Source organism: Carlito syrichta, unplaced genomic scaffold, assembly GCF_000164805.1.
Source record: "Carlito syrichta isolate Samal-C Ts95f unplaced genomic scaffold, Tarsius_syrichta-2.0.1 Scaffold236645, whole genome shotgun sequence".
Lineage (NCBI taxonomy): Eukaryota > Metazoa > Chordata > Mammalia > Primates > Tarsiidae > Carlito > Carlito syrichta.
In genome coordinates, this window is record NW_007180741.1 from 194,869 (window position 1) to 218,017 (window position 23,149).

Sequence of the window (23,149 nt, forward strand, 5' to 3'; positions counted from 1 at the left end):
CCCGGCTAATTTTTTATTTATTGTAGAGATGAGGTCTCGTCAAGTTGCCCAGGCAGGTCTCGAACCCATGGGCTCAGGCTATCCACTCACCTCAGCCTTCCAAAGGCGCAGGATTACAGGCTGAGCCACCGAACCTGGCTGCCCTTGGCACTTTCAAGATGCTTTTCCTGTGGCAGAGCCCTACGGTAGAGGGCCCTTTTAGAATTTGTCCGGGTGTCTTATACACAGGAAATGCTTCCCCAAATATCAGTCACCGAGTAACATCCTGACTCCCTGATGTATTCGGGGTGGTCAGTATCACTAGAGGTCTCGGCTGACAAAGAGGCAAGGATGCACATCTCAAAAGGATGGGTATCCTTTCCTAACCCTGTCCCTCTTCATGTATGTCGCCGCTGATGAGGGAAATCACAACTGAAAAATGAGAAGACTTCTTTGGCATAATACTGGAGATTTCTACGTTCACGTTCATTGTAAATTAAAATGTGTTATGACATCATTCATTGCAAGTGGACAAGGGGATCAGAGTCCTGGTGCTTAGCTGTGGCTCTCCTCCCTACCCTGATCCAGGCAGTGCACCCTCTCCCATGTCTCCTGTACAGCCTAGGCGCTCTCGCTCCCTGCACCTGCCACCCTCACTCAGTGTAGACAGCTGTGTATACTTATTTGCATTTGCATACTTAGCCTCCCCTGGACACTGAGCCTCATTCATCTCTGCATCCCAGCTGCTACCTACTCACCTCGCTCCCAGTCATTTATAGTAACCGTATTAGGGGGCCCGTTTTCTGTGTGTTCAGAGAGGTGGAGCACAGGGGGCTTGCAGAGCCCAGAGAAAGAGCCCAAGTGGGGGGCAGATACTCACACTGACAGACAGCACCGGTCCTGCTTTATACATGGAGTAGCGGTCAGTCCCCACACAGATGTTGGGATAGTCTTCACCTGGGCACTTAAGGCCCAGCTCTGCGCCAATGTACCTGATGAAGGCATTCATCCGGGAGGGGCTTCCACCAACACACACAAACTGCAACCAGAGAGCAGAGACCCCATCAGTGCACTATTTATAGCAGAGGCCCTCGAAGTGGGGTTCCTAGGCCAGCAACACTGGCGTCACCTAGGAGCTGTTAGGAGTGCAAGTTCTGCCAGGCTCCGTGGCTCAGCCTGTCAGCCCAGCACTTTGGGAGGCCGAGGTGAGTGGATTGCCTGAGCCCGTGGGTTTGAGACCTGCCCGGGCAACTTGGCGAGACCTCATCTCTACCATAAATCAAAAAAATTAGCTGGTTGTGGTAGTGCGCAAGTTCCAACTACTTGGAAGGCTGGGGAGGAAGGATCACCAGAGCCCAGCGGGGTGGCTGTGAGTGTGCCAATGTACTCCAACCTGGATGACCAAGTAAGACTCCAACTCAAAAAAAAAAGTGCAAGTTCACTGGCCTTACCAGGACCCACTGTAACTAAGGGGCCCAGCAATCTCCTTTAATGTCAATGAGCCCTCCTGCTGCATGCCCAGTATGGGCAGATCCCCCAGTGTACAGCATTCGGCTCCACAAATGCAGGAATCCAGATGCATGCACTCACTGAGAAGGGAATTCCAGGTTGCATGCTTGGCCTCCCTCCATCATGCGGAAGGCAACTCAGGGTACTGGAAAGATGGCATGACACTTCACTGTCCCTCTACCTCTTCACTGTGACCAGGGCCCCACAACCCATCTGTTAAATGAGCTACTGATCACTACCTCTCACCTAGTCATTTATGTGCCAAATGGCCAGTGCTTGGAAAGAGCAAGAGGCTTTGGAGTTTGGAGAAGTTATAGCTACTGTGGGTGGGTATCTCTTGGAGAAGCAAAAAATTAATTTGTGGAGCGTCATGTAAGAAAACTTTTTGTTTTTTTTCAAAAGAGTTTAAAGGTTTAAAAAAATTTATCTTTAAACATGAAAAAAAGTTCCATAGCCTGGAATAAAAATCACTATAGATTAACTTAATGGAATGAATGGAAATTCAATGAATCAAGGGCTCGGTGGCTCAGCCTGTAATCCCATGCCTTTGGGAGGCTGAGGTGAGTGAATTGTCTGAGCCTGCAGGCTCGAGACCCGCTTGGGCAGCGAGACCCCATCTCTACAATAAATCAAAAAATCAGCCAGGCGTGGTAGCGCATGTCTGTAATTTCGGCTACTTGGAAGGCTGAGGCAGAAGGATCGCCGGAGCCCAGCAGGTCGAGGCTGCGGTGGCCGGGAGTGGCCACTGCACTCCAGTCTGGACAACAGAGTGAGACTCCAACTCAAAAAAAAAAAGAGCACATAGTAAGTTGTCCATAGGCCAGGCTCGGTGGCTCAGCCTGTAATCTCACGCCTTTGGGAGGCCGAGGTGAGTGGATTGCCTGAGCCCGCAGGTTCGAGACCCACCTGGGCAACTTGGTGAGACCTCATCTCTACAATAAATCAAAAACTAGCTGGGTGTGGTAGGGCGCGCCTATAGTTCCAGCTACTTGGAAGGCTGAGGCGGAAGGATCGCCGGAGCCCAGCAGGTCAGGGCTGCGGTGGCCGGGAGCGGCCACTGCACTCCAGTCTGCGTGACAGAGTGAGACTCCAACTCAAAAAAAAAAAAAAAGAAAGTTGTCCATAACTGGAAACCAACACTACCTAAACCACAACAGATGATGGGACACAACACTACTGTTACATTACAATCCCATGTAGCAACAATGCATTCTAGATCCTGGTGTATTTTGATTTTTAATGTCATGTATTAGTTCATCCTAATCCATGGGGATGAGACATCTGAAAGTTAAGATACATCAGAACTGAGGAATTCAAGACTTTTTAGGGAAATTGGACTGGAGACTGCATTCAGCAAAATAAGCCATGGGAGACAATTAACCCAACAGAACACAAGTATGCATCTTAAGTTACAAACAAACATGATGCAACTCCTTTATTTATGTCTTCCTCCCCTTGGAAATTTTTATATCTCCCCCTTCTCTCGATGAAATATTACAAAGTTTATTTTATATATTGTTTCAAATGTATATATTCACATGCCAAATAAGAATGTTTGGTCAACAATGACTATATGTACAACGATGGTCTTAAGGTTATAATGCCTAGCTGAGTGCAGCTGCCCACACCTGTAATCTCAACACTTAGGGAGGCTGAGGCAAGACAATTGCTTGAGCACAGGAATTCAAGATGAGCCTGGGCAAAATAGTAAAACCTTGTCTCTACAAAAAATAAAAAAATTAGTCAGGTGTGGTGGCACATGCTTGTAGTCCCAGTTACTTGGAAGGATAAGTGTTACAATAGTATTCAGTACAGTAACATGTTATTTAGGTTTGTAGCTAGAAGCAATAGGCTGTACTATATAGCCCAGGTGTGTAGTAGGCTAGACCATCAAGGTTTGGGAATTACACTCAACGATTCTCACACAATGATGAAATTACCTAATGGTGCGTTTCTCAGAATGTATCTCCATTGTTAAGCAATGCATAACTGTACTAAGTTTGTAAGAGATGAATTAGATACCAATGTGGGAGTACTTAGGATAGTTTTTTACTTGCTAGTTCACCAACTTGAAAATTAACAATTTGCAAAAATTTGATAAACATATCACTTTATGAACCTTTCAGTCATCTGGAGGAAGTCTGGTCTACCCAAGTCATAGATGATGACGTTGATCTTAAGAGAAATTCTGAGAATTAAAAGCCTGGCTTTTTACCTTCACATCTCCAAACATAGCTGGGAAATCATGTGTGCTAGTGCTGAGATTGAAATGATAGAGAATATCTTCTTTCATTGTTGCTACATTTGGATTTGAAAGTTGGACGAGACGGTCACTGTTAAAAAATCAAAGAGTGGAAGGTTTATGGAACTTCAGTGTCCAATGGCCAGAATCACAGAAGCACTCTGTGTCAGCAAGCTGTAGGCACGTGGTGGGAGAGGCACAGACATACCCTGGGAAATAAGATAACTTCCAAGGGGTACCCACTTCCCTCCCTTCTGCTCTCCCCCTTCTCTTTCCTCCTAACCCCTCTTAGTTCCCAGGGCTCCTGTTTGGAGGGTCATTGGGAAGAATTCAGAAGAGCACACAAAAGTACAGAGATCAAAATGTTAAATCTACCCTTGCAGAGTGTAGTCTGTTGCTACCCAAGTCAAGTTCATTTAATACATAAATTTGGCTTTATTTTAAAACGAATAATGTTCACCACAGGAAATATGAACAAAGAAAGAAAAAAAAATCTCTATCATTATATTACATGAAATAAGCCAAGCACAGAAAGACAAATATTGCATGTTCTCACTCATATGTGGGAGTAAAAAAACGTGGATCGCAGGCAGATAGGAAGTAGATGAATGGTTACCAGAGGCTGGGAAAGGTAGGGAGGAGGGTGAGAATGAAGAGAAGTTATCTGATGGGTACAAATATACACTTAGAAGAAATAAGACCTGGTGTCCCATAGATCAGTAGGATGACCATAGTTAACATAAATTGGTGATATACTACAAAACGGATAGCAGAGAATAATTTCAAATGTTCCTAATCTAAAGAAAAGATACATACTTAAGGTGATGGATATTGCAACGACCCTAAAGTGATTATATGTATGTATCAAATTATCACAAGTGCCCCAAAATATGTACACCTATAAGATATCAACTTTTAAAAGAGTGAATAAAATCTCATAGAGTTTAAAATAAATAAATAAGCCTGAAAAGAATAACATCACTAATTCTACCACCGAGAGATAACCTTTCCAATCTGCAAACCTTCCATTTCTTTTTCTTGTCTTGTTGCAATAGCTATTGCTTCTCCAGTAAAATGTCCCATAAAGGAGTCAGGATAAGACATCTGTTCCTTTTGCTTTTTTCAAAGTGGGTATTAGAAAATGTATGTGCAGTTCATGTTACATTTCTATAGAACAACATGCTGCTGGTCTGGAACAGGGCTCCACAAGCTTTTCCTCATAAAAGGTAAGTAAATATGTTTGACTTTGCAGACCATATGGTGTCTGCTGCTTCTCAAGTCTGCTGTAGTCATGTGAAAGCAACCACAGACAGCATGCAAATGAGCATGTTTCAATAAAACTTTATTGACAAAGCAGGCACCCAAGCTCTAGACGATTCCATCTCCAGCCCAACAAAGTCCCTTACAGCCAACATCAAACATATTCTCCTTCAATTATGTATGCTTTCTGATTCCCAGATAGATGTACTTCCCTGTAGGAAACCAAGGCAGATGTGGATCCCTGAACTTAGAACAGTCGTGACTTTTTTTTCTTCCGTCTGAGTGTGAGTTTCTGCCCAGAAAGTCTCCCACTCAACTCATGAGAAAGGAAAAGAAGCAGATGCAAGAGAGCCAGGGCTCAGCTATGTATGATATACCATTATCTAAAAGAACACTTCCATCTCAATATCGTCTTTATTCTTCCTCTCTCCAGATGATGCTTCTTATACCATAGCTATATTTTATCATAACAATGATTTACACAATTAATGCAATAGCTATTCATATAATTATCCCTAGGAACAAAAACTCCTGGAGGCCATGACCACATCTCTTTTATCTCAGAATCCTCCAGAACACACAATAGACACAAAACAAAGTAGAGATGGCTTGTCTCTGTTTTATCTATTATTCCATTCATTCTTTTTCTTTTCTTTTTCTGTTTTTGAGTTTGGGTCTCATTCTGTTGCCTAGACTTGAGGGCAGTGGCACAATCACACCTCACCACAGCCCTTTACCTCCTAGGCTCACATGATCTTTCCACCTCAGCCTCCTGAGTAACTGGTACTACAGGCATGTGCCACCATGCCCGGATAACTTTTCGATTTTTTTTGTAGAGACGATGTCTCACTATGTTTCCCAGACTGGTCTTGAATTCCTGGGCTCTAGCAACCCCCACATCTCAGCCTCCCAAAGTGCTGAGATTACAAGCATGAGCTACCAAGCCCAGTGTCATTCCCTAGTTCTATCTGACATTTAAACACCCACAGACACCAAGGCTGCAGATACCGAGGTCTCCCACGACTCACTCTGATGACACCTGTCTGCTTCTTCTTTTCATGTTTCTCAAATTTCCTTTCCTGTCCATTCCCCTAGTGTGTTGTCTAGATTAGTTCATCCCTGAACATTTTCCAAAGGCAGATATAGAAAAGACATCTTTCTATAAAGGAATGGGGGCTAGTTGACTAGTTCCTGGTTCAGAGATCCACAGGCTGATAATTAAAATCATCAGTGATCACTCGTGATGTGTCTACTGCATACAGCAACTGTGCTGACTACACCCAGCAAAGATGCTCTGAATCTTGCTCAGAAAGGGCAAGCAGTCTGGCAAAGGCACAGAGTCACACCTGTCTGCCTCTAAACCCACCTCTTCCAGGCAAGCTACATGGCTCTTCAGAAGCAGGGTTAATTTTACTTTGGGGTTGGGAGAAGGCCGTTTTTCAAGGGACTAAATCCCGGAAACATGTGTGGCTAGAGCCATCCCCAGATTCTCCCAGAAAGCCTTTTTGATCTCTAAGTCAATCTGAAATTCTGACAGTCATAACTCACTCTACAGTGCTTTAAGTTCCTCTAAGGACAATTATTTTTAATGTAATTAAGGTTTCTATCTCCCTTCAGGATATTGTAAGTACACAGAGTACAAAACAAGGGCTAATGGTCATGCTGCAAACATGACCAAAACAGGATGTGATGAAGACAACTTCGTACATATTTCAAAACAGAAAACTTTTCATTTTTCTTCAATTCCAGGAAGAAGAGAAGAAGGAAATAGCGTATAACTGTGAAGGCCAGCAATGATTTGAAAAATATGTAAATTTGGCATACACCATAATACCCCACCTTTTTTTTTTTTTTTGGACGGGATTTTAAAACAAGTCAGAGTCATATTACTTGGAAAAATATTTCTCTAGTCTATATACAATTTCAAGTGATTTTATCTTGTTCCACCCTTTGTTTTCTTACAGAATTTTAAAATAACAAGTCAGAGTCATATTACTTGGAAAGATTTTTCTCTAGTCTCCATACAATTTCCAGCAACTTTATCTTGCCTTATTCATTTAACAAAGATTCACTGAACACTTACTATATAAAAGAAATGTGCGAGATGAATTAAATGAAAATTGGCTTCTGATCCCAGGAGTTTATCAGTAGGGAAGAAAAAACACTATCTAACTAGCCCAGATCACTTAGAACAAGTACTCAAGGGAAGAGAATGAGATGGGGAGTCACTGGGGAAGGGGAAGAGAGGAGAGGTCCCAGGAAACATCTATTGAATCTACAACCAGTCAACTGCTCTGTGCTGGACATTTGGAAGACAAATATTAGTCAGATCCGGTTCTACTCCTGGAAGGCTTTCAAGTATTAATAGCACCCATTTAAAGGTTCAAGGTCACATCCTTAAGAGATTCTTAATCGCTACATATGATGGACCCTTAGTAGGAGGAACATGATATGCAAATAGTTGACAATAAAACAGAAAAGGATTTAAAAATTGCTGAACAGAGGGTAAAAACAGGAAGTCCTCAGTGAGTCACACAGCACTTAGTGTTCCAGATCTGCCTTCACCAGTATATATTTTCACCACTCCCTTTCCCCCACTAGCCTCCCACTGGGTGTCAACCTCAACCCATGGGAGGAGGAGAAGGGAGGCGTGCTTGAGAAATTGGAGATGGGGCATTTTCGATCGTCAGTGACTAAAAGCACAAGGGATACTGTTAGCCCGATAAAGAAGTGACCACTGCAGGTAATGTCTGCAGGCACCCAGAAACACTAAAATGGACATCAGGACCTATGGGAAAAGAAGGAGGGGGGGAGTTGTTTATATAGAGTTATGATGTGGATATGAGACTATCGCATGAGAGACTTCAGAGAGATCTTAGGGAGATCACAGAGAAACAAAGGATAAAGAGCCCAGAGAGATAGCTCCCAGAGGGTCACCACAATCCTGGGTGGTGTCAAGGTCAGAGGCCACAGGGGCCAGGGAGAAGCCCAGGAAGTGGGATAGAGGCCCAAGTAACCCCAGCGGAGGCAGTGAACAAATAGGTGGAGAGAAAAAAGGAAGTATCAGTGGATTTAGTCCATGTAGTGATTAGAATGAAGATGAGCAATTTTTACTTTTTACTTTTCTAGTAATGCCTAAACATAGGAGGGGTCATGAGAAATGCCTAATATATGCACACACTAATATTTGTCTTCCAAATGCCCAAAACAGAGTACTTGGCTGTTGGTAGATTTAGCGGATGTTTTCTGGGACCTCTCCTATTCCCCTTCCCAGTGTCTCCCCCCTCATTCTCTTCCCATAAGCACCTGTCCTAAGCCATCTATGCCAGTTTATATAAAGCTAGGTCATTTTTTCTCTTCTCTCCTGATAAACTCCTGGGATCAGATTGCAATTTTTATTAATTTCATCTCACACATTTCTTTTATATAATAGATCTTTGTTAAGTGAATAAAGTGATAGAATAAAGCTAGATAAAGGAACTGGAAATTGTATGTAGACTAGAGAAACACTTTTCCAAGCAATGTGAGCCTGACTTGTCATTTTAAAATCTCGTGGAAGAAAAGCTGGAGTATGTCCCAGGTCATTACAGTATTTGCCAAATTTACATATTCTCTGATCATGGCTGATCTTCATGGTTACACTCTATTTCCTTCTCCTTTTCTTCCCGGAATCAAAAACAAACTGAAAGTTTTTCTATTTTGAAATATGTGACAAAGTTGCCTTCATCACATCCTGTTTTTCATTTTGAAGCATGACCATTAGCCCTTCTATTTGTCCCTGACTTGGACAAAGGACCACCATGGGAGGGAGAGAGAACTATGGATAATGTGAATTCGCCTGTGGTCTTGTCTACACTGCCATGTCCCACAAAGGAAAAAGTTGCATACATGTGAAAAACTGCAGAGAAATAAGGAAAACATTTAAGATTCAGAACCAAGATGGAGCTGAGAGATAAGCAGGGGGTTTTGCTTAAGAAGTGGCCACAGACAGAAGAAAACCTGCTAGGCACAGATGTGAGCATTGACCTGCCTGGTCTTCTCAAACAACCTGTCCTAATGGTTAAGAGCCCAAGTCCCAGCACCTGACTCAAGATGTTTTTACCCATTGGAATTATAAGTCTGCTGAGTTGTTCATCCCTCTGGCCTCAGTCTGTCACAAGAATCACGTTCTTCGAAAAATGCATAGCACAAAGTATAGTCAATAAACTGAAACCAACCCCACCAGGCATAGCACAAAGTATAGTCAATAAACCGAAACCAAGGCCCCACCAGAGCCTTACCTGTCATTTTCAGGTTTCTCTGCTTCAGTTCCTTTGGCCGCCATTCTGTCAATTTAGGCAGGACCCTGAGGAAAAATATATTACAGCATGGAGTCAATCCACCCAACGGGAACCAAGGTCATGCAGGACCCCGCTAACGTGTGGAAAGTCAGAGCTAGGAAGTGGAGTTCTCTACAAGTTTAATGATGTGGTAAAAAGTATATATGTGCATGTGTAATGATGTGGTAAAAAGTATATATGTGCATGTGTGTGTATGTTTAGAGGGTTGCTAATTTCAGAGAGCAGGTGAGGAGGTGGCCAAAATGTGCCAAAAACCTTCATGGACAGACCCCTTGCACTTCTAGAAAGAATCTGTCCCTACTTCTTGGTTTCCCCGCCCAGCAAGTCAGGACTTCATTGATCCAACAGAACACACCTCTCTGCCTCACCCTTCTAGAATCTTAAGTATTCTTAGCCAGGTTTTAAGAACAGCTGGGGCAGCAGGAGGGATCAGTTCAAAAGTAGGGTAAAAGGACAAACTCCAGAGGGAGTGACTGGGACAAAGGACCATCATGTGAGGAAGAGGTACTGGAGGCTTATGTGAATCAGCCCACGGCCCTGCCTTCACTGCAATGTCCCATGAAGGAAAAAGTTGCATGGACATAACCACAGTTGTTTTAATAGGGCTCCGTAGTCAGATTGCCCCGAGACCACCTCTCCCTGTGGAGAAGGGCAGGCTTGGGCCAGAATGCTGCGGAGGAGGGTGAGACACATTTTGAATTCAACTGATGAAGCTATAAATTCCTGAGCACCCTGCACCTGCCAGGCTCCCAACTCCCTGGACAGCCTTGCAAGATGGGCAGGATCCACTGCCGAGCTGAGGAAGGTGAAGAACCAGGCCTGAAGAATGACCCCAGGCTCATGAGGATGGCTTGTACAAGTGGGCAAAGTGGAGTCGCTTTCCTGAGGCCTGTTGTTCCCATGACACGCTTCTCACCCTTGACTCTCACCAGTCACTTTCCACCAAGCCAAGACCCACAAGGTCCCTTTTTGGAGAACGGGATTTATAACTTTTTTTTACCATAATAGACTGACCATTTTCAGTAAATTTTGAAGGCTGGAGAAAATTACAATAATTTAATGTGGAGCAAAACCAAATTTTCCTGCTTGTCTCTCTTCATTTGATTTTTGTGTTCCCCTGGCATTCATAAAATCCTTCTTTGGAAATGCCAAATGGCAGTCCAGCTTAGGAATGCCAAAGGAGGGAATAAGTTGGGGGTTTTTTTCTTTACTTCAACAACACTTTATTTTTATTTTTTAGAAATAGAGTCTGACTGCTTAGTCCAGGCTGGCCTCAAACTCCTGGGTTCAACTGAACTTCCCGCTTCAGCCTCCTGTATCTGGGATTACAGGCACGAGTCATCGAGCAAGAAAGGAAGGGAATACGTTTAAGAAGAGGTACCATCCCTCACCCTGTATCACCAGAGGCCGAGTCAAGCACAGTGCAGAGATGACCATTTATGATCAGACAGAGGTTCTGACAAGCCATATCTCACTATATTTGTATTTGGGAAGAGAGAGGAGTAAGGGTAGTGGTTCCCATAATCTTATGGGAAGATGCTGGGGCATAGGCCTCTGGTCATAGTTTCAGGCCTTCTACAGCATCCATTAAAGAGATGTATAGACACTCAGGCTTCCGAAGTAGTCCAACTTCCAGGAAACGCAACCATTAATGGCACATCAATAGCACCCTGTGGTTCCACTCCATAAGGAATGGGCGGCCAGCTGACACCCCTTCTTATGGAGCTCTCGCTTCTCCATTGAGGGAAGAAGTAAAGTTTGGGATCAGGCACAGATTTGTGCTGCGTTAACAGAGAAACCAGTTCCCTTGCTCAGTCATTGTCCTTGCTGCCTCCTTCCTAGTAGGTCCCTGGGTGGGCCTCACTTCCTGGTTCCTCTCACAATCTTATACTTGCAGGCTCTGCCCTCCTGGATGTGAGCTTCCTGAAGACTAACTTCTCTCCAACCTTAGCTCAGCACTCAGAGAGGCCCTACTGAACCACTTTCAGTAGAGCAAGTTGAAGATGCTTGCAATGCCGCAGTCGAAAGGTTTCCTGCTAAATAGTAGGTCTCCTGCAAGTTTACCAGGGGCAAGTTCATCTGGGGCAGGTTTGCTTGGGGTGTTAGGGTTTACCTGGGGAGTCTGGGAAGTCCTAGCATAATCATCAAAGACGCGTTTTACTATCCAAAGGATCTGGATATGGAGGATAAGTTATACCATCACTCTACCTACTCACTGAAAGGTCAAAGACAAGAGGAGGTCAGAGAAGGAAATGCTTAGACCCTTAGACCAGTTGTGAGGCAGGTTAGCCAGAGGAGTTTAGACGCAGATAGATGAGTTTTCTTTCAGTCAAGTCTAAGTTAAAATAGAGTAAGCATTCAGACAGCTTTCTTTTATCCATATACAACCTACACCTGACTGACCAGGCATATCAGCCCTGACCACCTTGTGGGTTGGAGTGTGGGACCACCAGTACACTAAATCAAAGAAACAAAAGGGAAATACCCAAAACATAGGCATAATGTTCTAAGAAAAGACCAAATCTTGTTAGACAGTAATGTCCATTATTTAGAAGATCCTTGTGGCCTTAAAAATTTGAGAGGTAGCCGGGCTCGGTGGCTCAGCCTGTAATCCCGCGCCTTTGGGAGGCTGAGGTGAGTGAATTGCCTGAGCCCGCGGGTTCGAGACCCGCCTGGCAGCGAGACCTCATCTCTACAATAAATCAAAAAATCAGCTGGGTGTGGTGGCGCATGCCTGTAATTCCGGCTACTCGGAAGACTGAGGCGGAAGGATCGCTGGAGCCCAGTAGGCCGGGGCTGCGGTGGCCGGGAGCGGCCACTGCACTCCAGTCTGGGCGACAGAGTGAGACTCCAACTCAAAAAAAAAAAAAAAACAAAAAACTTGAGAGGTGATCATCAAAACTCATGACTAGATACCTGCACTGCTCTGCTGTTGGCTCATGGTTTGCCTCATCATTGTTGTAAAAGTATATAAAGCTTCTTGTCAAAGACAAGCATGTCCTTGTGAAACTGGACAGCAAGGAAAATTCAAAGCTCAAATGATTAACTTATAACTGTAGAGTTAAATAGAGCCTTCTAAAGCTATTTCTTTTTTCTGCCTGCTTTGAATCTGCTGTTTACTAAACTACTGATGTTGAAATAAAACTCACTATTTCAACTAGGTAGAGAACACAGCTGTTACTATGGGAAGTTAGCTGAAAGATTTTTCTTTTCTTTTCTTTTCTTTTTTAAGTATTGTTGGAAAAGGAAGTCTAGTCACCTTAGTTCACCTGGCTGACTTCTGCCAGACAGATGAAGCTTTAGACTATGGGTGCTGTTTATGTGGTGCAGTAAGGCATGGGAATTGGCAACTCCCATCTGATTGCCCATACCTCATGACTTCCAAAAGTCCCATGCCAACCTTTCTTTTGCAACTTTCAGCACCTCTCAAACTGTAATGCAGTGATCTATAGGGGTTCCTCAGCAAATCCCTCCACTCGCAATTGGAAATGGGTGGGAACAGATCATTTAACTACATTTAATTCTCCTACATTTTTAAAATGCCTTGACTACAGGGATGACCCATCCATCCAACTAGTCTGAAGCTTGTATATAAATCAGTTTTGAACAGCATTGTTGGAAAGCCTCCAATTAAACTTCTTTCATGCAAAGTATTATTCATGGGCAAAAAGCAGAAAGGTATGACCAAGAGTTTTTAGTGCTAGGCTTCAAGTCACAAGGCACTCCCTCACATGAAGCCCTATGCAGGCAGTCACAGGGGACCATGAAGATGCTCAGATGCCCAGATTCATCAGGGCTCCAGGGTCAACTGGCGTAACTGATTATGGTCCTTACCTTTTTCAGAATTTTCCTTTGAGGAATGTGAACAGGTTTAGTTCACATTCCAAATCTATTTACTCAAGAGTTCAAAGGCAAAATTAAGAATTTTTCCTTGAGGTACAAAAACAAGAACATGGATAATAGTTTATATTTGCAGACTCTCCAGTAGATCATATATTAAAGTACTAGAAGGATTTCAAACTGGATGGTTTAAAACAAACAAACAAAAAAGGTTAATATTTTATTGTAATGAGGCCTGGCCTTGATGTGAAATAACCCAAAAAACTTCAGAAAGACCAGAGAAGTTGCCCAAACCTGGACTCCAGCAGGGGTCCATTGCAGTCCCACTGACTGCCCTTCTCTTCAGGTGGTCCTGATAAGTTTCTGCTAAGACTCATACCTCCCATTTTAGGTTGGTGGTCCCTAATATATTCTGAGTTCGTTTTCACTTCCTAAAAAAGAAAAAAAAAAAAACTGTTTGAGATCCAAAAATTTCTTTCTGCATTGTATCCTGAAGAGCCCCCTCCAATGCCTTTTCTCTCCCCCAGAAAAAAGAAAAAAATGTGAATAAGTCCTCTAAAAAAGAGGGAGGTAGGGAAAATAGTCCCCTCTCCAGATATCCCATGCCAGGTTTCCAGAAAGACATGCCAGGTTTTCTAAGACCCCAGCTGGCTACATTAAATTAAGGCCTGTTTGCATGTACATTTTAAAATAAATGGGCAAATTACAGTAAGAAAAATTCAAAGCTCAAATGGTTAACTTACAGCTGTAGAGTTAAATAGAGCCTTCTAAAGCTCTCTATTTCTTTTTTCTGCCTGCTTTGAATCTGCTGTTTAATAAACTATTGATGTTGAAATAAAACTCATTATTTCAAAGCTACCTAGAAATTTCATTCTTCTTATGCAGTTCAGCCAGTTTGAACTAAAATAAACATCAAATACTCATTTGAAACTGAAAAAAATGAATAATTTTATCTAAATCAAAGGTCACGTAAAGGTTAATTCAAATTATGGATTTATAAAAGTTATCCATAAAAGAAGGTAAAAAACAATGGGTAAGTAAGAGAGAGAGAGCTATGAAGGAAGTTATTAACATAAAGATGTATTTTGGGAAAGGAAGGTTATGAAGAAAAAGAATAATTTTGTATAAGAGAGAATCTTGTATGGCAAATTTTTATCTTATTATAAAGTGACTGACTATTTGGGAAAAGGGGAAGTATAGGGCAAAACTGAAAGTCCAAGCATGTCATTCATAGATAGACTGTGAAAGTCATGATAAAGTTCATGAAAAGGAATTTATGAAAGAAATTCTATGTATAATTAAATTTGCTAAAGAGGATTATTTAGTTATTTTTATGAATTAAGCATTAATATCAAACAGTATGCTGAGCCAGAATGCCACTATGCCAAAATAAGTATTTTCTTAAAGCGCTTGTCTGTTCTTTAATAAAAATTGTAAAGGTTAAAAAAGAGTTTATAAAAATCATGCCTTGTGGTCAAACAAATTAAAATCAAACAGATTCATTTAAAGGTTTTGTTAAAATTAACTTCAATGTTACCAATACACTCATGCAGCAATAACACTTTTTATTCTCTTTTAACCAAGATTTTTGTGTAATTTCAAGAAATAATGAAAAGTTTTTATTTGCTTCTAAAATAAATTTCAAAAAAGGGGGAGAGAGACATTCATTTGGATCCTTTTTTTTTTTTTTTTTAATTTTTTCTGTTTAAGGAAATGAATCTCCTCTATCAAAGAGTAAGGTTTTTGCTTTTCAAAATCTTTAAATTATCATTTTGGCTAAATGAATGACTGTTTACAATGACCTTTAATCCTGTGTTACGATATCATGCTTTAAAATCTTTTCTATTTAACAAACTTTCCAATATATAAATTTCAGTTTCTCAATTCAGTCCTTTTAACCCGTTTTAAAAATTTGTTTAAATATAAGGTTTTTCTGAAGTCCAAGCAAACACTTAACTCATTTGATATGTTAAAATCACACAAGAAGCATTGTCAAACATAAAAAAGTGTTTAACTTTCCTTGGGTCATACGTATGTGTATTACTGGCACATGTTCCAAAATTGCATGATATTCTGGTATGTCCAACTATATTGCTAATTATTATGTTGTCATATGCCACAGAATAACCAAATTTTCTTGTCAATTGTGCCTATGACAAGGGCTGTGCTATTTGACCCCAAAAATGATTGCTCTACTTTTATCCTGTTTAAAAAATGGCTTATAATCAGCTCTAGGACTCTAGCAAGTGCTCTTCAGTACCAGTTTCCAACAACTTTGGCACTGTGCCCTTAAACTAGAATAAAAACTCCAGGACTTTTATAAAAGAACTTATGTGCTTGTGAGGATCGCTGACCCAAAACAAAACAGAACAAGAGTTAACTGCATGGGCCTAATTAATTTTTTTAAATTATAACTTTTTTGTTTGATGTCTTGCAACGTCAAAAAAACCTTTTTCTTTGAGCTATTTATAGGCTTTACCAAATAAGTAAAGTATGCTCTTGTGAGCAAAATTTGAAACATGTATCATTCTATCTGATTTCTCCAGAATTTTGAAGCTATTTGTAAGTACTGATTATAACAGTATGCTTATTTGCATAATTTCAATAAGAATCTGTTTTCTTTTGAAACAGGATGTGATTGGAGATACTGATTCTTTTTATATATAATTTCTGTATTTTAAACATGTGGGGTACAATTCAGGGTTAGGTATACAAATGTTCATTATGTAGATACCCTTGTTGATGAGGCATGCCCACCCCTCCCTGGTAGATTCCCACTACTGCCAATTCCACCCCTGCCCTCCCCCTGGGTTTCCCATTACTACCAATCCCTTTTTTTTTTTTTTCCCCTCTTTTTTTTTTTGAGTTGGAGTCTCGCTCGGCCACCCAGACTGGAGTGCAGTGGCCACTCCCGGCCACCACAGCCTCGACCTGCTGGGCTCCGGCAATCCTTCTGCCTCAGCCTTCCAAGTAGCTGGAACTACAGGCATGCACTACCACGCCTGGCTAATTTTTTGATTTATTGTAGAGATGAGATCTCACCAAGTTGCCCAGGTGGGTCTGAAACCCTCAGACAATCCACTCATCTCGGCCTCCCAAGGCGCGGGATTACAGGTTGAGCCACCGAGCCCGGCTACCAATTCCTTTTTTATAGTATTACGATAGTTGTTCAAGGTCCATGTATGAGTGAGAACATGTGATACTCGGTTCTTTGTTTCTGTGATAGATCACTATTACAGCCTCTAAGTCCATTCAAGTTGCTGAGAAGTTCATAATTTTGTAATTCTTTATGACTGCATAATATTCCATCCTGTATATGTACCACAATTTTTTTTATCTAGTCCCCTTTCAATGGACAGCATGGTTGAGTCCATGTTTTTGGTATTGTGAATAATGCTGCAATAAAAATGCGTGTGCAGATATCTTTTTCATAGTGATTTGAGTTCCTCTGGGTATAGTCCCAGTAGGGTAATTACGGTGCCATATGGGAGGTCAATTTTTAGGTCTTTTAGGAATTGCCACACTGTTTCCACAGAGGTTGTACTAGTTTACACTCCCACCAAGAGTGTAGAAGTGCTCCCTTTTTGCCTCATCCTCTCCACCATCTGTTGTTTTTTGAGTTATTGATGATGGTCATCCTGACTGGAGTTAGGTGGTATCTCAGTCTAGTTTTAATTTGCAATTATTTGATGACTAATAAGGCTGAGCATTTTTTCATGTATCTGTTGGCTGCTCATATGTCTTCTTTTGAGAAGTGCCTATTATATTTTTTGCCCACTTTGCAATGGGGCTAGGTTTTTTTGTTTTTTGTTTTTTGGGGTTTTTTTTGACACATTTGAGTTCCTTGTAGATCCTAGAGGTCAGGCCTTTGTCAGATACACAGTTGACAAATATTTTTTTCCCAATCTGTGGGCTGTCTCCCTGCTTTCTCAATGATTTCTTTGGATTTGCAAAAGTTTGTCAGTTTGATAAGGTCACACTTGTCTATCTTATTTCTCTTATGGCATGAGCACTTGGGGTTTTGACCAGGAACTGGCTGCCAGTTCCAATTTCCATAAGGGTGTCTCCGGAATTTTCTAAGGTTCTTACAGTTTGAGGTTTTACATTTAGGTCTTTGATCCATTTAGAGTTGGTTTTTATGTATGGTGATAGGTAGGGGTCTTACTTTAATCTTCTGCACGTGGTTAGCCAGTTTTCCCAGCACCATTTACTGAATAGGTTCTCCTCTCCCCAGTGGTTGATGGTGGAGACTTTGTCAAAGATGAGTTGGTTGAGAAATTGATGTTTTGCTTCTGGAATCTCTATCCTATTCCATTGGTCTACATAACTGTTCTTGTACCAATACCAGGCTGTTTTGATTATTGTAGCTTTATAATAAAGCTTAAAGTCTGGGAGTATGATGCCTCCTGCTTCGTTTTTTTTGTTGTTGTTGTTGCTGTTGTTGTTGTTTGGTTTTTGCTGAGAATTGTTTTGCCTATTCGTGTTTGTTTATGTTTCCATATGAATTCCTGTATTGTTGTTTCCAGGTCTGAGAAGAATGCTGCTGGTAATTTAAAAGTCAGTCGCATTCCTACACACCAACATTAACCAAACAGAAACCCAAATAAAAAGCACAATCCTATTCACAATGGCCGCGTGCACACACACACACACACACACACACACACACACACACACAAAGAAATATCTTGGCATCTTCCTAACCAGAGAAGTCGAAGACCTTTACAATGAAAACTACAAAATACTGCTAAAAGAAATAAAAAATGACACAAAGAAATAGAAAAATATTCCATACTGATGGATTGGAAGAATCAACATTGTTAAGACGTCCATCCTACCCAAGGCAATCTATAGATTTAACGCAATATGCGTTAAATTACCAGCAGCATTCTTCTCAGATATTGTTTATTTTACCAAAGTCTTGGCTGGAATGACATTTCAGAACAAAGTGCTTTGAGGAATTAAGATTTACATCCACAAAGGAACCCCAGGTTACTTGGAACCTCAGAGAGAAGAATTCAGCCAATTCATACAAGTTTTTACACACAGATTCTTGGTTGGGTTCAAAGGCTTTCAGAGGATCTAATCTAGTTTTTTTTGTTTTTTTTTTTTGAGTTGGAGTCTCACTCTGTCACCCAGACTGGAGTGCAGTGGCACGCTCCCGCCCACTGCAGCCTCAACCTGCTGGGCTCCAGTGATCCTTCTGCCTCAGCCTTCCAAGTAGCTGGAACTACAGTGCGCGCTACCACACCCAGCTAATTTTTGATTTATTGTAGAGATGAGGTCTCACCAAGTTGTCCGGGCGGGTCTGGAACCTGCAGACCCAGGCAATTCACTCACCTCAGCCTCCCAAAGCGCAGGATTACAGGCTGAGCCACCGAGTCCAGCCTAATCTAGATTTCTTATGGAAAGAGTTCAAACAAAGCCAATTTAAAAGGAGTCTATATGGCACATAATTATTCTTGCTGTACTTTATGCAAATATGCTATATATAATCAATCTAAAACTTATTTTACAAGTAAATTGGTCCTGCTAGATTTGTCTTTCCCTGACAACTATGATTTCTCAATCCCTGACTAGGTAGGCCTACATCCTTTGTCAACTTTAAAGAAGTAAAGAAGGACCTTTCTCCCACTGCACCCCATGTGATTATCAAAAATCTCTGAAGGGGGAGGTTTAGGCAGGTTATCCAGTACAGTTTATACATAGATGGATGAGTTTCTTACAGGCAGGTCTAAATTAAAATAAGGTGAGCATTCAAGATATTGTTCTTGTCTGTATACAACCTTTACCAGGTCAACTAGGCATATCAGACCTGACCATCTTGTGGGTTTGAGTATGGAACTACCAGTACAGTAAATCACAGAAACAATAGGAAATTACCCTAAACACAGACATAATATTCGAGAAAACCCCAAATCTAGTTAGACAGTAACATCCATTATTTAAAAGGTCCTTGTGACCTTAAAAGATTGAGTGATGGCTGAGAAAACTTGTGACCAGATACCTGCTATCCTCTGCTGTTATCTCATGATTTGCTTAAGCATCATTGTAAAAGTATATAAAGCTTTTTGCCAAAAGCAAGCACATACGTGCTCTCTCTTAAGGCACCCATGCTCTCCCTTGAGCATGTCTTTTTCTTTCTAATAATTTACTTCTTAAACTATGCTTGGATTCATTCTGAAATTCTTTTCTGTGGTGAAGTCAAAGAACTCACAGAGCAACTACACCACACTCCACCTGACATCAGTTGAAGCCTCACAGCATGGGAACCAGGAGCCAACATACCTTCATGAATCACTCACCAACTCCTGTTTTCAGAGGCCATAAAGTGTCATTGTTTTTCAGCCATCAAAGGATGGTAGAAGTTGGCTCACTAGAGGTTAGTTAAGAAAGGGAGGCAAGAGAAGGGGCTCAGAGACCCAGTGTTAACTGAAGTATATTCAATTCCAGGTCACAAATTAAGAAGGCCCAGACAAAAGGCCTTCCTGGAATCCTTTTTAAGCCACTGGAAGAACACCTGCAAGAGTGTTCCCCACTTTGCATGCCCCGCCCTCTCATTGGATCAGGCAGAATATGGATCTGGTTCTACCAGTTAAGGGTATGGTGATGAGAATTTTCAAGCACTGCTTTTGTTCAGTTTAGCTTTTCATCTTATTTTAATCTAGGAGAGGTTAGTCATAAATTGTAGGGACTCTTTCTGACAATTGCTTTTAACTTGTTTTACCAAATTACAATGATTGTGCATCTTGGACACATCCTCACACAGCTCATGTATAATTTATTACCTAGTGAGACACATTTGATTTTACAAAATGGACTTCCAGCCTCATCATTATGCCAGGTCTAATCCTGGTACAGTCTTCCACTTCCTGTTTCCTGCCTGGATAAAAAAAGCCAGCTTGCCAAACCTAGTCACTGAATTGGCCAGTTGAATCCATTGTCCACCACAGAAAAGGCGGAATTTGGTTTAACGTTGTCCTGCCTCACCTCACTAAAAGCAATGGTTATAATGTTAACAACAAGGTAAACACTGGTGCTTGTCTGGGTGCTTTCAGTAACAATTAGAAACCGCATTAAATATCTGTAAGACAAAATAAAGTGCTAAGTTGGTATAAAAGTACCTCCTGGCCGGGCTCGGTGACTCAGCCTGTAATCCCATGCTTTGGGAGGCCGAGGTGAGTGAATTGCCTGAGCCCGTGGGTTCGAGACCCGCCTGGGCAACTTGGTGAGACCTCATCTCTACAGTACATCAAAAAAGCTAGCCGGGCATGGTAGCGCACACCTGTAGTTCCAGTTATTTGGAAGGCTGAGGCAGAAGGATCGCTGGAGCCCAGCAGATTGAGGCTGCGGTGGCCAGGAGTGTAGCTACTGCACTCCAGTCTGGGCGACAGCATGAGACTCCCACTCAAAAAAAAAAAAAGTACCTCCTATGACATGTATAATCTAGATTTGGAAGAGAAAGACCCAGTACACTGAGAAGTGAGAGTTCTGCAAGCCAAGAGTGAACTCCAGCTCAGGGTGACCAAGAAAAGATTGAAACAGGACATGGGAGGTTCTCTTACTTTTGCCATGAAGGAGGGATCAGAAGAGCATAAATGCAAACTCAGCATCCTTCTAGGAAACCTTAAGGGCTTGCTAACGATTCTTGACTAGGAATAAGCCTGGGAAACATGCAGTAAGGAAAAGATTCTTTAGATAGGAATAACAGCATAAACAAAGGCAAGGAGACATGAAACCAGGAGACAGTTGAGTGAGAAAGACACACTCATGTATAGAGAGATCAAAAGCTCAGCATTGGCAAATACAACTAGGTGGTCCCAGGCAGTTATGCATCCCAATGAAAATCTTGAGCATGATTCTGGAGGTGAATGGGGGGCCCTGAAACATTTTAAAGACAGAATGACAGAGATTTGAATGTTGGATCCATGTGAAGGGGTGCAGAATAAGCTACAACGGCATAAATGTTATTTTGAGCTGAAGACATTTGAGTTTCTGAAATCCCTTACCTGCCTAAAAGCAAAAACCTCCTAACCCTAAAATCAGTTGTTACAGGGGCAACTCTAACTTCTAGGAAATAAGCCCACACCACACTCCAACAGACATTGTCAGAAAGCTTTCTAGAGAGATGTGAGAAGACTTATCTCTGGGAAGTCCTGATAGTATGTGCCCTTGGTCCTCATAGATAAGAGGTGATCTCTTTTCCAAAGCTCCAGGCAACTTCTCATCTGGTGAATTTTGACCCTGGTGTTGAGGAAGATGCTAGACTGCAGCTGACACCAGAAAATACTTTTGCTAACATTGTACCACGATGCTCTCAAACTTCACACTGTTAGGGAACAAAATTCCGTTTCTCAGAGAAAAGTCTTCTCTCACCTCTCTAGAAAGTCATGTTCCTCATTTTCTTCTCCCCACACATGAGAGTTTTGCCCAGGGGAAATCTTGATGCTGGCTCTCTGGTTCTCCAGGGGCCTTTGGGGTGAAGACCTGGGTCTCCCCTGCTGACAGATGCAACTTGCTTTTTATTTTAATGATTTATTTTTTAAATTTATGTATTTCAGTTTTGACCCATTAAACTAAAATCAGGTCAGGAAGTTACTTCTGTAAATAGCCTAGTGGGCAAACATTTATAATACTTTTTAGAATGAACATGTTTCAAAAGCAAATTGTGTGTGTGTGTGTGTGTGTGTGAGAGAGAGAGAAAGAGAGAGAGAGAGAGAGAAGAAAGCGCAGAAGTTTAGTATTTATCTGTAGGGAGTTAGGAAAACCTGGAAGTTTCACTTTCTGTTATACATTTGATTTTTGTTTTGGGTTTTGGGGGGGCTTTTTGGCAATGAGTTTACATTAATTTTATGATCAGTAAAGACAACAAAAGACACTTTGACAAGAAGCTTATGTAAAGAAAAACTGTCGGCACTGTAGCTCATGCCTGTAATTCCAGCACTTTGGGAGGCCGAGGCAAGAGAATTGCCTGAGCCCAGGGGTTCAAGACAAGCCTGGGCAACTTAGTGAGTCCTCCTCTCTATAATATATCAGAAAATTATCCGGGCGTGGGGGCGGGTGCCTGTAGTTCCAGTTACTTGGAAGACAGAGGCAGAAGGATCACCTGAGCCCAGCTGGTTGATGCTGGGGTGGCCATCAGCATGCCACTGCACTCCAGCCTCAGTGAAAGAGTGAGATTCCTACTCCAAAAAAAAAAAAAAAAAAATTTAAAAAAAGGAAGAAAAACTATTTTGTTTTGGTCAAACTCCTCAAGGAAGGTAAAACGAACATATCAAGGCCCCCAATGCTGAAAGTACTGGAACCGAGGGTGTAATTTGTGCCCAGTAAGCCTGTGCTGAATTTAAGAGGTCTATAGTAGGGAGGCCAGAAGGCCCACGTGGTTTCTGAGAAAAGGAAAGAAATACCTTCAGATAGATAGGCTGAGAAGTGGGAGACCTTTGGGCCAAAATGCAGATCTGCTCACAAATTGAAAAGGCATGCCTGGGAATGAATCAGCCGGCCTTATAAACCCCAGATTAAAGCATTATTTTCAAGGAAGTCACAGAGTTTTGTTTAGTTTTGTCTTGTTTTTAAACCCCGAGTTACAGCACATAATGGTTTTTTTAACCCAGAAGACTCGGGAGGGGGGAAATAAGCCAGGGAAGGCCAGGCCTGCGACGGCGTTGGAAGGCAGAGGAGGCGACGCAGAGGCGGATTTTAGACGGCATGTCTCCGAAACGCCCGGTCACAGAAGAGCCGCGAGAGCCCACGGACCCCCGCGGTGGTGGGCGGCGCGCCAGACGTGCCCGCCGGAGGAGGAGGGAGGGCGAGGGCGCCGCGCGTCGCCCGCGCCCTCGAGTCCCCTCGCCCAGCCCTGAACCGGGACGGGGGAGGCGACCCGCGGGCCGCCGGCTGCGAAGCCCCTTCCCTCCGCTGGACCCTGCCGAGCCCACGAACGGGCTGCCGCGGAAAATAATTGCGAAGGGCCCCCCTTCCC

At 42.2% G+C, this 23,149-nt stretch overlaps 1 protein-coding gene across 3 annotated transcripts in view; it reads right to left on the bottom strand.

Annotated features, from left to right (window-relative positions):
* The window catches only part of UPP1 (uridine phosphorylase 1), a 14,918-nt gene extending 5,582 nt beyond the window's left edge, over positions 1–9,336 (bottom strand). Inside the window, exons 1-3 of one of the 3 annotated variants that reach the window (XM_008051822.1) lie at positions 9,271–9,336; positions 3,704–3,821; positions 860–1,018 (exon numbers count right to left, since the gene is read on the bottom strand). In XM_008051822.1, coding sequence (XP_008050013.1) covers positions 860–1,018; positions 3,704–3,821; positions 9,271–9,314 — 321 coding nt within the window. In that variant the 5' untranslated portion in view covers positions 9,315–9,336. Of the gene's footprint in view, positions 1–859; positions 1,082–3,703; positions 3,822–9,270 lie in introns of those variants that run through there. The other 2 variants (XM_021709475.1, XM_021709477.1) reach the window with 2 other exon arrangements.
* Positions 9,337–23,149: the final 13,813 nt, after the last annotated feature.